Source organism: Zosterops lateralis (genome assembly GCF_965231275.1).
Source record: "Zosterops lateralis genome assembly, chromosome: 7".
Taxonomy (NCBI): domain Eukaryota; kingdom Metazoa; phylum Chordata; class Aves; order Passeriformes; family Zosteropidae; genus Zosterops; species Zosterops lateralis.
The window spans coordinates 21,309,678-21,326,489 of record NC_139767.1 but is presented as its reverse complement, the minus strand read 5'-3'; the positions used below and the strand labels follow the sequence as shown (position 1 = coordinate 21,326,489).

General features: G+C 38.9%; 1 protein-coding gene across 1 annotated transcript in view; it reads right to left on the bottom strand.

Annotated features, from left to right (window-relative positions):
* KCNH7 (potassium voltage-gated channel subfamily H member 7) overlaps positions 1 to 10,554 on the bottom strand; it is a 209,485-nt gene extending 198,931 nt beyond the window's left edge. The window contains exons 1-2 of the mRNA XM_083865336.1: positions 10,017 to 10,554; positions 7,845 to 8,075 (exon numbers count right to left, since the gene is read on the bottom strand). Of these exons, the coding sequence (XP_083721462.1) occupies positions 7,845 to 8,075; positions 10,017 to 10,092 (307 nt within the window). The 5' untranslated portion in view covers positions 10,093 to 10,554. The remainder of the gene's footprint in view (positions 1 to 7,844; positions 8,076 to 10,016) is intronic.
* Between the last annotated feature and the right edge of the window lie 6,258 nt (positions 10,555 to 16,812).

The window sequence follows — 16,812 nt, the reverse complement described above, 5'->3', positions numbered from 1 at the left end:
CTTTAGCACATACATGTTAGTGATGAAACAAATTTACATGATGATTAACAGCTTTTCAAGTAGCCTAGGTATAAGACAAAGACAAAAGCCCCTAATATGTCCTTGTTCTGAAATTGTCTCTGCCTGTCTAATGTGTGGATAAAAATGGAGGAGAGTTTTGTCTGTATTTCACATGTTTTTTCATAATTTGTTGTCTTTTTATTCAGCAATAGAGATCCAGATAATACTAGATAGCAAAGGTATACTGTCTGTATGAGCAGTGCTCCAATGCCTAAAGAGCAGGATTTCTTAGTGTTACAAATACTAAACTTTGCAATTTAATTCTATGAAAGCTGTTGGTGTGCAAGCTAATTCCTGTGTCAGTAGGCATTGATATTTTGCTCTCAGGCCTTTAGGAACATTTCTGGCCACAGGAAAAACCCATTGCCAAACAGTCCTGTGCATTTGCTCAAAAAAAGGCCAAGATTTCATAAGCTGGTACTGTAAAGGATCAGTATTTGGATGTTATGATAAATCCTAATTCCCAGGTTTTTCATGTAAATTCTTGTTGTGTTTCTCTGAACTGACCATTTAGGCAAGACCTTCTGGTTCCCACAGCAGTCTAATTTGGCAAATCAGAGGTTTAAATGAGGTAATGGCAAAATGTAAGAGCAAGCATTTTTATTGATTGTGTTATTATGGAGGAACAAGGATAGGAAAGCAAGAAATTTCACCATGTAGTGAAGTACTGAATATAACTGTGATTTCTGGCCTAAGCTTTCTCATGGTCATTTCCACTTACTATCAGTAATGAAATAGTTAATAATGCTGACACTCAGATACCATCTTTAGGTTTTGTTGACAAATAAGCTGGAATATATTCTTTGTGTGGATAACACTTTAATGCTATAATTTGAAGGCAGTATCAAAACTAGGTAATAATAAGATCTATAGTTGGAATCCAGTTAATGAAACAGAAAAAGACAAGACCTTCCCTTTTATACTGTTTACTCTGACTTTTTTTCAGATTGAATTTTAGTGGTGATATTTCCTGATGAGATTTCACTGTGATTTCAGTATTAAAGAACTAACAAAATGAGAAATGAAAAGGCTATATCAAGAAAGTTGGTAATGAAGCTTAAAATTGTGTATCCGTCAAAATTGTGGAGGTCAAAAAGCATTTTATGACTAGCTATGGCTGTAATTCTGCTTTCAAAATGAAATTCGAGTTTAATTTCCAAGAAATTATTAAAATATGCATGTTATTTCCTTTAAAAAACCCAGTATACTAGACTAAAAAGTTCAACTGTACAAAATCGTAAGACAAACAGTTCCCACTTCAGAGATGTGAACTTTCAGAGTTGCAGACTGTGAAATGAGGGAGTAACTATAGAAGCACAATACCCCACTGTCATCGTCATTTATCTGCCTGGATTGAGGTTCACAGCTACAGTTCTGATTGCTTTTGAGATATGCAGTTTCTAGAGTTAGTTACCAATTTCCATAGTCAGCTTTGTCTTGCTGCTCTGAATCCTATACTCCCTGATTAAGCTTTTTCCATACTTAGCTGGGAAGAGCATGGACTACCTAGCACATAGACTGAGTCATACACTACTAGTCAAGCATGCAGGAAACACTTTAAAACTGGACTTGAAACCACTAAGACAAAATCTAACCCACACCACTGTCCTCTTCCCATTGCTTGGAACCAGAGAGGGCAGAAATGTCAACACTGGTATTACTCAAGTGCCATGTTTTGAAATTTGTTTCATATCAAATATGCAAAAGGCTGCAATTAGAAAAGCAGTGGCTCTTCCCCCGTGTTTATTGTAAGGTATGATGCCTGATTTGCTCTCTGCATCTCTTTTTGATATATGGGCCAATTTGGTGAAGAAGGAAAAGAACCAATCAATAACATAATAAGAAGTATGCGATAACTCTCTTATCATAATGTAACATTAGAAAGGATGCACAATAAAGATGGAAAGAGGACACAATAAATCATGTGAAACCACACCAAAAATAGACTGACAGCATCTGTTCTTTTTGTCTCATAACCCAAAACCAAAATAGCTTTCACTACAACTAAAATGAGCATATTCAAAGCAGATAAAAAATTTTGTCAGCAATGCCTAATTAAAAAATAAAACTCTTTTGAGGATGTGTATCACATCGTAACCTTATATTACCATTTTACCCCAGAATGCGCCACTTTTCTTACCACTACGGCACACTTTTTGAAAGCCAGCAATCATTTTTTCTTTTTAGCTTAGACTAGGGAAATTTGGGCCCCTTGATAGGAGTAAATTGGCCCTGTGACATTCTGAATCCTGACATTAAATTATCCTATGGAACTCTATTGTAAGAGTTCTGTCTTAACACTGTACTGAAATGAAAGACTCCTGAACCACTAGCCTGCAGGTTTTTTATTTGTGCCATGGAGGAACTCAAAACTGTCAGAATGGATTTTTCCAAATTAGGATTTTTTTTTCTGTTAAAGATGCAGTACCTACAGTAACAACAATTGTATTCTTCACTACTTATTAAAATTACATATACCTACTCATACCTAAACACTGAGAAAGAGAATAATTTAAAGTCAATTTAATTGTTCTATTTATTCAGATACTATTTTTTTTTATAAAAGTCCCCTCATTTAAAATCAATTCATCTTTATCTGGAAAGAAAAAGGAATATATTGGAAAGTCAAGGAGTTAAAAAATAAGATTGAAATTGACCTACAAATAAGCTTTCTTAGGATCTCTAAGAGGTGCTTTATCATAATCATTAGGTGTCCTACATGAAATGTGAATAAGAAGTGACCCACAGTTCTGAACAGACATAGAAGCAGTATCTGAATGGGGATGAGTAAATGAGATATTTGGATCCCTGAGGTATTATCTCACTGTTGATGGTTCTCCTTGCTGTAAAATCAGCAGTACTGAATGGGCGAGGGATGCTTTTTTTCTTGACCAGTATTAAAGACTAAGGCACTACAGACATAAGAATGGATGTCCTCATTGATTTCCAATAGTTCAATGCCTTCAGTAATATTCTGGATTTCATCCAAGGGGTATTTTAAGAATGCCTAGAAAAAAGCCCTGCATTAAGAAAGGGGGTTTTGACAGGTTTTTTTTGGGGGGGGCAACACTTTTTTTATCAAAATGCAATCAGATAGTATTTCTTCTGTCAAGGAGTCCTACACCGGTAGGGTATCAGAGAGATTGGATTCACTGACCTTTCTCAACAGTTCTGGATAAGGCACTGAAACTATGGTCAAGACTGCAGTTGCTGACCCTCATGCCACAGCTAATCTAAGGGGACTTGACACACATGTAAGCAGCTTTCTTTTCAGTTGTATTTTTTATTGATTGGTAGGTTCACACAAACAGATGGCAAAACACCTATGCTGACTGAAGTCTAGATGATGAGCTTCTAAATGAAGTTCTGATCTTTCTATTTAAGAAGTATTAATACCATTTTCACTTTATTTCATCAGTATATTTGCACAATTTTTAGTTTCCTATCCTCAAAAAGAGATGAAAAGGCCTTAAGATATTAGTTTGGAAATGTGCTTTGAAAATGCAAATACGTTTAATCTGCAAACAGTTAGGGCAAATTATTTTTTTGAAACTGGCTAAATGGCGAAGTAGTTTGTGAGGCTTGTAGGCGCTCTGCACATTGCTTGATCTTACCTTTGCTCAAACTCATACTCTACCTTAGTTCTTCTCAGCACTAGAATATCTGATGCATATAGGCTAAGCTTAAATGAGCCTACCTTCCTTTAACAGATACCATCTGCAAGCTTAGACATATCCCATTAATGCCCACAAAGTAAACGGTAAGAAGTAAAAATGTATTTTGTGTGGTACAATACTTTCTGACTATTATATATCCATTCTCAATCCCAAAATAATTATACTTTTTATCTCCAAAGTTTTACAGCTTTACCACCTCAAGCAATATTTTACATCTGTCAAGAATGATTTATGCAATAATGACTTAAACTGCAAAATGGAGTCCTCAAAGGAAGAACTGTCAAATATTTTCACCATAAATAACTTTATTAAAATAAGAACTGATATCCTGTATAAACAATATCTTGCCTTCAAGTATAATTCAGATCATATAGCTATAAGATTAGTGAAAAAAATAATGAGATAGTAAGGAATTTATAATATTGTTGTTTTGATATCAGAGTGTAATTTTTTAATTAAGCAGATGCTAATGCCTAATAGCAATCCTTGGGGAAAAAAAAGTTTCAAAATAATGGTTCTTGTGAATTGTATTTATCTATTTCTCTTTTTAAAATGGGATATTTACATTAAAAAAAAATAAATTACTGTGTCTTTAATCCCACGAGTAAATCCAGTGACAATTGTGGAGCTACTTGTGCTATGAGAACCTGTAAATTTGGACCTTTAGTTTTGGCACCATCTGTTCCCATTAACCATTTTTCTCAGTAATTAACTCTTTTGGTAGCTATGGAATTGCCTACTGTGGCACTACTTGAAGAAGACAGAGGACTAGAACTTTGCTTGGATTGTATAAATACCGTTGTAAAAGGAAAAAGAGTGCGGACAAATTAAAACCAAAAGTAAGCTACATTCTGATAGAACTACTCTGAGAGCAGCTAGTAAGGCTTTTAGATGCAAATGTTAAAAACTGCTGTGAAGACAGCACTGCTGTGGGTGGGACAGGGCTTGCTGGGTGCCCAAGTCCAGGCCATCTAAACAATTATACAAAGCTAGCACAAGCATTCGATGTTTCTCTGCACCCTCCCCACCACTCTCCCCGGTGAAAAGGGAAACAGGCTCCATCCAGGTTACTCATTTAGAAAACTGTCATACATAGAATTTTTTTCTCCTTTGACCACTCTATCTTCTGTCTGTCATGTTTAAGGCAGCACAGATTCAAGCAATTGCCATTTTCTGAATATCAACTTGCTATGAAATCTTTTTCCCATCCTTCTGTCCTGTCTTCTTTGAGTGTGAAATTTGGCCAAAAGATTAAAGCAGTGAACAAACAGCAGCTTTCAGTTTTGCATCATCAAGATGTTTAAAACTCAAGATCCTGTACGTTCATCTAGAAAAATGGACTATACACCAGTAGAGAACATCAGAATCCTAATTCCCATGTATGTGTTCAATACTATTTTTCTATAGCAAGAATAGCTGTGACATTTTAAAATTATATGAGGTGGTATTTAGAATCAAAAACAAAAAAAGCATTATTCCCTTTCTGATATCTGCATTGCTGGAATTCTGATGACAGATCAGCTTTATAAGTGATCCCACTGACATTTGCTTTACTTCAAAATATTAAAATATTTTTTAGTACAATCAGTGGCTTATGTAGAGGAAATGACAGTGTGATGTGTAATAAGGTTTTATTTGCAATTCACTGGGTATTTAGTCAGGAGTGTGTAATCTGGTTTTAAAACCTCCCGTCACTGGAACCTCAAGCAATTCACACCTTCTTGAGGTGTCTTCCTCCTCTGTATGCTTAGTATTATGTTAAATATTATACAATGGTTTGCCATGAAATAAAGTGGCATATAAAACTTTTAAGCAGTGGATAGTTCATTGGAGAAACTTGGGCTACTCACATGTAGAAAGTTACATTTCTGACTGTGCTAGAATTGACCTCTGAAAATTGAAAATTGCTGAAATTGATCTCAAGTCTCATACTCAGAGCACACATGCAAAATAAGCCACTAACCACGCACTAAACTCTCACGTTTTTAGAAAACTCTTAAAATTTACTTTGTTTCACAACCCGGAGGAAGTCCTTGTTAGGTACCACTATTCTGTATATTATTACAATATACAAACTATGTTATGTACGCCATATATTGAAAAATCAAATTTGAAAAAGTGAAGATGAAAAGTCAGGTATGTCTTTTTGAGTTACTTAGAATAACTATAGAATATGTTTACTAACATTCATTACATACATCATACAGGTAGCTTCAATTTCATGACACCAGAAGACTGGTGATTAGACTTAAGATTTTCTATCACATTTTGAAAAGAAATTGAACAGCATGTGGAGCAAAACAAAAAAATCTGTATATACAATCAAGCTGACAGATAGCCATGCATTTGAGTGTCAGACCTATCTTATATTTTGACAATCTTTGCCTGATTCACCTGTGTTTGTTTAAATTTAGGAGATCATACAGTTCACATGGTGAATCCTGCTCACATTTAGACAAGTAAAATATTGAGGTGATTAAAGTAATTATTCAGAGAAGTGAAGTTACCAAAAACACTTATGCATACAATTATTTACACCGAATAAGCTGTAACTCAGTGTTAAAAATTATTCATGGAAGATTTTTATTGACAGTATTTCTTTGGTTTGTCTCTAACAGCTTATGATGTGTTGCATGATTTCAGAATTCAGCATTTTAGAAAAGGATGTATGTATCTATCTATCTATGCATCTATCTATCCATCTATCTACCTATCTATCAGATAAGCAGTACTTTTAAATGCCTTTCCTTCCCTCCTAATGTTTTGGGAGATTTTAGGACTTTTAAACCACCGCATTTCTGAACAGTGCCCCAGGCTGATGGCTGTGAAAGTTAGCAATGACAGTCTTCTTTTGCAGTATTATTTTTAACACATACCAAGTTAACACAAGCACAAGGTAGATATGTAAAAGACACACAGTGTCAGGTCTCCTGAGAAATCTATTTCCAAGGCACAGCTACAACAACAAATCTTGACCAAAATCTGCTCCAGACCACCAACCTGGATCAAAGAATAAAGAGCTCTACTAAGAATCTGCTACAAAGAGTATACTTAAATATTGGTAGCGTGGGTAGAATAGTTGGCCTGAGTCCTATGTGAGTTATACCAGCCTAAACTAAAAATAATATTAGTTAAATGTCTCCAAGATAACAACAGAATGATTGTGAACAGGATTTAACTCTGGGACTTTAAAATGAGAGAGCACATTGCATGTGATTCTAAAATTGATGTAAACAACACACTGGCACTTCTCCAGAACTAATTTAAGCTCAGCATTTGAATATTAATTTCCTTTTCCTTCTCCCAAGAGTGTACACAGCAAGAGACAAAATAAGGTACACCACAATTATCAATTACTTGAATTCATTTGAAAGATGGGTGTTTCTGTAAATAACTCTGGGTAATTAAAAAAACCCCAACCAACAACAAAACTCTACATATAACTATTATGTATCATAACTAATTCTCATGCGTGTGCATTTTTAAATCTGTAAATGTATTTATTCATTTTTTGCTCCTAACAGGAAAAAAAAAGTATCAGCAGATTCAGCTATTCTGCATGTATTATGAGTCTTTACTGAATAACAGGGAATAGTTCATAGTCTAGGCAAACCCAAATTTTGACTCTGGCAATACTAGACGATTATCAGTAGTTCAATTGCAGGTACTCTACAATATCTCAGCTCTGAAAAAGACTTGTCCTTTTCTTTATAAGCTGATGGTTTCTTTCTGATGGGCTGCTTTTTTCTACATTTAACTTTGTGTGGTAAAATATTGCATTTAAATCAAGGTACATTTCCTCTCTGCTGATTACTTCAAGTGATTTACATCTTCTAACTAACCAAGAGGAGAACTTCTGTTCCAGAGTTGCAAACACTGTGCTGGCTTCATTCAGCTGGCGGAGTGAGCGTACAGTGATATACTCCATACACCCACTACTCTCAGGGCAGATTCCCTTACTGATACACACAAATGTATTTCAGAGGACTTCAGATAAATTACAACCCCTCCAGCAAAGGGGCTGGCCAGTACAACATACACACTTCTTTTACCAATCAACTGCTAACCAATCATGCAAAGAGCTTTGAAAATAAAGCCAGACTTTACCATCTTTGTGATAATAGGTGACTTCTACTTTCCTCTCCTCTGACCCCAGCAGGGCTTGAGCAATTTGGGCAATATGATGTCTTTTGGTCTCTGGCCCATGAAGAAAATCACAGGTGCAAGGTTTCTGCATGACATCTGGCCTGGAGAACCCGGTCATCTCACAGAACCCATCATTGCAGTAGATGATAGCACAATTCTGCACTCTAGCATTAGCAATGATGAATTTTTTATCTGCAATAAAAGAAAGTGATGCATTTTTTAGTACTCTTTCAACATTTCTTATAGAGTTGATTGCAGGGATGAATGCTGAACAACCCTTCTTTTCATGGGAATGCCTGAAATAGATATTTTCAGTCATTTAATGAAGTTTTTTGTTTGGGGGTTTTTTTTAAGGAAATAAAACCACACTATGCAAGGCACTGTAAATCTCCTTTTGACTTCAAAATTTTGTCTGTTCCAGACTTCACTGAAGCCCAAGCGATGAGTGCCGTCCTGTCAGTTGCAACACCGGGAAAGTCCTTGAAAAGTTAGTAGCTTCTCTGGGGGGAAAATAGAGCCGCGGGAAGGGGATTCTACTCAAATGAAGAGCCTCTTGATGTAAGGTCCATCTCAATCTACTCTGTAGGGATTTTAACTGAGATGAATCACAGTAAATTTATTGTCAGTATTTTAACAAATCTATGTAGAAAGCAACTGAAGAAAGTTCCTAAAAACAAAAAAAGGGGGGTACTGTTATGTTGGAAACATTTTGCAAATTTCACTGAAGTTCTGTGCGTCCATCCATCCTCCTTTCTGAAACTCTCACTTCAAAGAGAGGTTCAAAAGTTTTCAACTCTTGTTTGTTTCTGTTTACCTTTCTAAAACACTAGTCCCATTGTAATTATAAGTGTGCAACTTTGATACACTTACTGCTAATAACATTAATTTTTAGTTACTTAAATTCACAAGGTGATTGCTTGTTTTTTAAAAGATTTCTTACATGACACCAAGTAAACAGTGCTAGTCTCCAAAATTTTAAATATGTCCATCTTTGAACACTGACATATTTGGAGATTTCATTCTTACTTTTCCTGCTGTCTTTCAATCACACTGAGTTTTCACTGTCATTTGGCTATTTAGCAGCTAGTGCATTATTACTGTCAAAAAATACACTTCACTACATAAAAACTTGGAGTAGCAACACTGACTTAGCATATAGATACATTAAGACTATCACTGTATTTTTTTTTTTTCAAAAATATAAACATTACACATGCTAATATTGGCTTAAGTATATGGAAGTATACGAACTGGAATTACCTGTAAGGGTTCACACCAGACTGACACTAACATTATGCTAAATATTTAAATCAATGTACATACATCAAACTACTGTTGTAAATGAAATTCATTTTAAGCATCAAGTGTTCCTTCTTACAGCTAATAGAAAACCAAAATTCTTGCCAGGAAAAAACACTTCAGCTTCAGCCTCCTTGACAGGTAGTAAACCGCTGCATTGGAAAAGATCTCACAGACTCTCCCTGAGGATGCATTTGCACTGGTTTGATAGATATTTTTGGCATAGAGAGAAATTTGGCATATTTTTGGCAAGAGAGAAATTTGACAGCTATATCAAAATGCAGTCATGACAACAAGGTAAGAGAGTATTTCCTCTTTAATAATTGTTCTGCATATTTTCTATTTTCTCTAAATCAAAGTCTGAAGTTCTGCTTTATTTTGAAAAGGCAATTATTATTAACAGCATTAACAATCATAATAATACTAAATCTAGCCTATATTTTAGACATTGCAAAGGCAGCAAGATTCTACATTCTGCTTTTACAGCCACCTCACTGGTTCAGAAGAAGGTAAGAGATATAACTTCTATATCTGTACAATATGGATACAGTCAGCGATAAAAACTACTCCCTGAAATAGCGTGGGAAAATAGCCCCAACCCCCCTCCCCCAAAAAAACCCAAACTCAAACCCAAACAAGCCCACCAGCCAATAATTCAAGTTGGTAATCTGTATTCTAGATCAAGAACATTTCTACTTCTGCCAGGGATCCCCTTCTTATCTCCGGGGTTTTCTTTGCAAGCTACAAACTTAAAAATAGTCAGGAGCTGCTGTCCATTTAGACACGAGCAGAATAAAACTACTATAGCAAAATAGATAGAAAGCGAGAACTTACTTTGCCCTTCAAATTTTCGTATGATTGTACCCAAAAATGTATTTTGTGGTGCCACATGACCTCTGCGAACAGGCATGTTTGTACAGGTCTTCGGTTTTCTGTGCACAATGACTTCTCCAAGGATCTCCTACACGGCTCCAGCCCCGAGCCCCGAGCCGGCTACCCTTTGTGACACATCATCGTCCTCTGGAGCTCGGAAATCTCTTCCCATTAGCACCACTTCTAGAGACACGCTTTTCCTATCGCAGTCACATTCATCCCCCAGTTTCTTTCTTTTTTCTTTCTTTCTTTCTTTCTTTCTTTCTTTCTTTCTCTCCTTGCTTTCTTTTCTATTTTTTCCCCCGGAGGCTGTCGGACGCTATTGTCTGGGGCGGGCAGGGGTGGGGTGAGCAGGAGGAGGTGGCGGGTGGGGGAAGATTACAAGGGTAATCGATCTCTAGCACCAAACATCGCCAATTTTCCAAAGCAAATGGCTGTGACCCGGCAGTTTCCGACGCTGTAGTGGTGGTTTGAGGGCTGGAAGACTAATGTTTCTCCGCTGCCAGAGGGAGTGACGCTCCCCCCCTCCGGGCTTCACCACGGCGCGCAGCAGCTCGGATTACTCAAGCGTGGTTTAGCGAGAGCCAGCCAATAAATCTCTTCAAAACTCGGCGACAAACAGCGGCATCAGGAATGATCTGCACCCCGGCACACCGCGACGTGCCACATCCCCCGGCGCGGCGGCCGCGGGGTCAGCGGGGACCGAGGGCGATGGCGGCGGGGGGGCCCCGCCACCTCCGGCAGCCCCGGCGTCCCCGCCCTCCCGGCACCGCCGGCCCCTCCGCGGCCCCTGAGCGCGGCCCGCCGGGGAGCCCCAGGCGCTGCCAGGGCCGGGGGAGGGAGGGAGGGAGCTCGGTACACGCCCCGTCTGGGGCGGGGGGCGGCGCGAGTTGGGGTCGATGCTGAGCGATGAGGGAGCGGGGGAAGGGACCACCGGAGCCCTCGGCATCCTTCCTCTCCCCGGTGGAAGGGATCGCCCCTCCTACGCGGCGTGACCCAGGCGAGGGCTTCCCCTCGCCGCACGACCCCCTCGCGGGAGGAAGGGAGGAAGGGGGATTCCCCCGGCGCCGAGCGCTGCCCCTGGGCCGCCGAGCAGGTGCCAGCCCCGGCTCGGGCCGAGACAGCGGCGCAGGGCGCGGGGCTGAGCTCGGCAGGGAGCCCTCGCCCGGCCCGCGGGCACCGGCGGGTGCCGAGGCCGCCCCGTGGCCGAGCCGCTGCCCGGGCCCGCACTCTGCTCCGCTCCGCCCCGGGGCCGGGGCCGGGGCCGGGGCCGGGGCCGGGCCGCGGCAGGCGCGGTGCTCGCTCGGAGCTGGCCGTGGTGCTGGGGCCGCCCCGCCGGCGCGCACGGAGGCGCCGCTGCCGCGCCCGGGCCCGGGGAGCGCCAGCCTCCCGCACCTGCCTCCTCCCGGCTTCTCCCGTCCCACAGGAATAGCTCGGGAGCCTCCCGGGGGAAGCGGGTATTATTTTCAGGCTGTAATTAAGGCTTCCTGCAGTACCCAGCAGGCAGAACGGTGCGCGTTCAGCGCGGCTCGGCTCGGTGACACGGGGGAGGGAGGTGCGGGCAGCCGAGCGAGGCTGGAAAGGCATCTCCAGGGTCGTGAAAAGCACCGGCGGCTTCTTAATAAACTCACAGGGCAAAAAAAGAGAGGCATCTGAGCGCCGTTCTTTGTATTTGCAAGCACAGGATATTGAGCCGGCAAACCACCGCTTCCCACCTGCTCTTCCCCAGCACAAACAGGTGTTTCCCTATTCCCGGGAGCTTTCAGAGGTGTGGCCTCTGTGTCACTGTTACCGTGTGTCATCCTCTATATTTATCAGAGGTGGGGCACAGTCTGTTGAGGATGAGGGCTCATTTCTGGACTAATTTAATTTAATCTCAGTGGAATCATCCTGGATTTACACAACTATGAATAGTGTCTGAAAATAAAATTTTTATATACATGAACTGTATTAAGATGGCTTCATAGGAATTGAGTGTGTACTAATTACAAAGCTTCAGCTACATTAAAGGATATATAATCAGATACGTAATCAATCTTAGGAAGTGAGCATTGCTTATTTGCAGAAACAAATGTTAAAATCTCTATATTCAGAGGGATGAATAAAAGGAAAAACATCCATTTTTTTTGTGATAATACTTGGAGAAATATTTTTTTTTACTTTGATAAACACTAGAAAAAAAATCTTAAAATATTTTCGAATACTTTTCCTTTGGACAGTGAATGAGTCTTCAAGTTGATTTTTTCTCTTATTGCTCATTGTATTAATGAAAAATATATATTTCTCTGAAATTGTATTCAAGTTCCCAAAGAGAATAGTCAAAAGAATGAAGAGGAATATATTTATTTTAACACTTTCTATAATACCTACCAACTAGTCAAGTCATAACAACCAGCAGTGACATAATTCTCATTTTTACATTAAAAATGTCACTTTGATATATCCATAACAGCAATAGAAAATAATCACAATAAAACTGTGACCTTTACTGAACAGTCTTTGTTTCTAGTATTCAGCAATTAGTAGCAAATTAGATCAGCTACAGGCTGGTAGAGTCCAGAGTCCAGTGCTTTAGATGCCTGTCTGGAAAGAAAACAAAAACCATACCAAACCAAACCAATCAGAACAAAACATACATTTAGAATTCAAATTTCACTGAAGCGCCATTTTTTTCATGCTAAATTTGAGGGTCACACTATGCTTGCCTGGAAACTAAAGGCACCAGAACGCCATGACTCTGGAAAACCATTTTTGTTCTGTCTCTCGATGGTGGCTTGAACTTTGATGTTGATTATGTGAATGTATGTTATAGTGCCCCTTTTTTTCCCTTTTTATCCACCTTGGTTAATTGGTGTAGAACTGATCAAGATAACCCCAGTGAAAGCAAGATAACTGCTGCTGAAAGACAAGATCTGAGATGTTGTTTTTAGCAGAGAATGAATTGACAAGAATGATGGGTTGTAATAACTACAGGAACAATAGGTGACATCAGAAAATCTTTCATTGTGGTGATTTACACTCCTGCATCTTGTAGATGATCTATTCCTCCTGGAGTGCCTAATTCTTGTTGTGCTTATTGCTTGATAATTTTCTGTAGCAAGCCAATAGAGAAGTGCGAGAGGAAAATATATTAAAATTGGATGGCTAACAACAAGCACAGAGAAATGTGGAAGAACTTGCATTTGATTGGGAAAATATGCATGCAAGTGGGAAAGTTTGAATTCATTATAAAATGCTTCTCTAGTGCGATTAAAGGAATGGAGAATGCGATAGAGATATATGATTTACCTATAAAATTGTACAGTTGCAAGAGACCAAAATACCGAGGGAGGGTGTCTCCGGAGCTCAAACTCATCCAGCATGGCCGAGCCCGTGTCCTCTGCTCCCTTGTGGCATTGGCCCTCCCTTCTCCAGAGCCCAAGGAGAGCGCTCCAGTGGGCAGAGCCACATATGGCATTTCCGGGCCTCCAGGACAGCCTCTGATTTTGAAATAGTGGTTACAAGGTTTTCACTGGTATTTTAACTACTTCCTTCTCAAGTTCCTTTAGAGAATTTAGGGGACTATATGCCTAAAAATGTGTTACTGATCTGTTTCAACATCTTGGCAGTTAGCAATTAAACCTGGTATTGTCAGGAAAAGATAGTTCTGGAGAAATGGCTCTAATCATATTTCCCATCATATTTTTGGTGGGAAGACATAAAAAAGGACTCAAATTTAGTCCAGCATTCTTATCATATCTGACTTTGAAAAGTCCTGTGTTTTCCCTCCTGTACACAGAAGTTTATAAGTGCGTTCCTATTTAAATAAACAATTTTTGTACGGGAGCAAAATGCAGTTAATTCTTCATAGTTCTTTCTTTCTTTATCTCTCTCTCTCTCTCTCTCTCTCTGCCCTGCCATTTTTCCAACTAACATAGGATATTTGTGTTGCTTTTGCCACATATATCCTGCATGCCCCTGAAATTTATTCATCTATCTATGTTATATATGCTTACAATTTTAAATAAAGCTGGAATTGTCTTCAGAGCTGTCAAGAACAATACAGAAACTTTATTTGGAATCCTATTTTGGACTAAGATGGCCTTTGTGATTCCGTGACAGGTTACTGTCTCTTATCATCACCTTTAGTTTTTATCAGTCTTGCTTTCTCCTCTCTTTACTCTTCTATGTCTTTCCAGAACTTCAAGTTACAGTTCTAGTTTTTGTTTTAGTCCTTCACAATAATAGTGATCATCATTTAGATTATGACTGTCTGCACTTCAGGCTCAGGCAAAGTATGCAGTTGCTGGGGACAACAGACTGCCAAATTACTTCTGTTGGAGAAGATAGAAATCAGCTGCTTGAACATCATGAACATCAAAATAGCAAATCTCTGCAGATGCTACTGAGGAAGGCATTGGGTGAGTGTGGTGGAAACTGCTGCTGTCAGACCTGGTTCCTTCAAGCAGAACTTTGCCTTTGCTTGCACTGCTGATGCCTTGGACACGAGGTCATTCTTAATCTTAAAGCCACACGGTCTATACCCCTACCTACATAGAAAAATTGGAATGCTTCATTACTGGTGTCACAAAATTCATAACTATTCAGACCTTGAATTAGGTCTGATTATAGTTATTTTATGTTTCACTTTTTCCATCTAAAAAAAAGGCTCTTATTCCTGGCAAGACCACTAATGTCAATGAGATTGCACAGAGGCAATTTTGGCCTTAAGGCATACGTCATCATTGTGTCTGCATATGGGTCTTGTTACTATTCAAGACTTCAGATATCTACATAGGAAAAAGACTATCAGGTTTTTAGGATGACAAAAGAAGTGTCTGCATGAAATTACAGTCTAAAAAGTGATTAAAATATCTATTTAATTTTACAGCTAGTTTAATCAGTAATAAAAAAAGGTTATATTTTGGATTTCATTCAATGTATATTTTACATGTCATCACTCTGAGAGACAGTAATTTGATTACAAGAATATAAATTATAGATTCAAAATACATAAGAAAACTTCTGTGAGCTAAATTTCTGTTAAAGGTAACATCCCATGGAAAACAGTAAGGCAGTGAGCAACTTTACTTTTTCTCTAAGGATTCACAAAAAGTTGTTAGTTTGCTATTATTACGTGCTATATTAGAATGCCCAGGGATTCAGAACCTCATGACTTAGGATCATTTTGGAATTAGCAAGTACAGGTATGAAAAGAGAATTACAAAAACCATCAACATATCCATTTACTCAATGCCCTGCCAGTGGATCGTTCCCTTTAGTATATTTGCATTTGTATTATTCATTTAGGATTTAAATTATTCAAGCAATGAGGCTTGCACTTCTTCCTCTGAGAGACTCTTTCAATATCTCTCTGTCTCACCACAGGGCTTCATTCCCTTGTATTAAGCCACAGTTTTGGTGTGGGCTCTTGCCTTGGGAGTTTACAGCATTTAGATGCACGCTGTGTTTCCTTGGGTTGCTAGCCTGGAACGGGTGCTTCAGGCTACTCTGTGCTGACCTTCTCTGGCCAATTTAGAGCATCAGGAATGATCCCAGCATGTGCTGTTCCTCTTGAAGATTTTCTAGCTGGATTACACTGCTATGACTCCATGATTCTGACAGCTGTCAGTCCAGAAAGAATGTTGATCATTATTAGGCAAGACATGAAGCATACTTCTATTAATTTATTTGTTTCCTCCTACCATATATAGTAGAATTATAATGGTGTACAAATCCAGTAACCTGCTCCATATATTTGCGAGTAATTTTGTACTATAGGGAAATGTAATTGAAGATGAATATATGCATTCTCCATAATATGTGTTCCATCTTGAGATAAATTCAGGTATGATATTTTATAATAATAGTTTGTGCAAATTCATGTAAGAACTATTATGCTTATTATATCACAAATCTTAAGTGTTAATCTCTTTAAAAGTGTGTACCTAGAAAATATCAAATGAGCTGGGAAAGAGAAAAAATCCATTGCTAAAGCAAGAAAAAGTTAAGTTATTGTCTGTAATTTACTAATTGAACTGGATCCACGCATTTCTAAAATTAATTGTCTTTGTATCAAATTCCAGTTGCCTTTTCCACAATGTATTCAAATATTAAGTATTAGGACTGCCATCTGTTAGGTGAGGCTCATTCCTTTTCTTAGCTTCTCACGTGAATAAACTGGTAAGAATTCCTTCTTAAATATCTGCATGTTCTGAATGTATTTATATCAATAATAATGAAAGAGTTCACCTTGCAAATGGAGCAGATTTGTAGTGGTTTCTGGCTCTCACCCTAATGTCAATGAAAAGTACAGCAATGGCCTAGATGTTCCTGAGGTTCCAAGGTTTCTGGTTTTGTCTGAAGTTCATCGTAATTCAGCTGCAGAAGGGTTCTGGGGCCTGTGTCCCAAGGGGAAGGCAGCTCAAACTAGGACCTTCAGGGTGAGTGGCCCCAGCACATTGTGTGCTTGCACTATTTCCTTTTGTAATTTTCAAATGGTTTCATTTCTAAGCAATAATTTAAAAAATGAGCCATATCAAAATCTTTCACAAAATTTAATTACTCTTCCCAAGCAGTTTTGTAGATGCCCCTCTCTACTGATAGAGTTAACTTCAGAGAGGTCACAAAATGAAGATTATTTCTATTCTTCAGCCTTTTTCCTCAGATCAAGGTATAGGAGCTGAATTCTTGCTTGGATGATATTTCCATATGCTGCTAGTTTAGCAAGCAGTAGATAGACAGAATTCCTCTTTTCCTTTCCTCTGGCCTGAAGCCA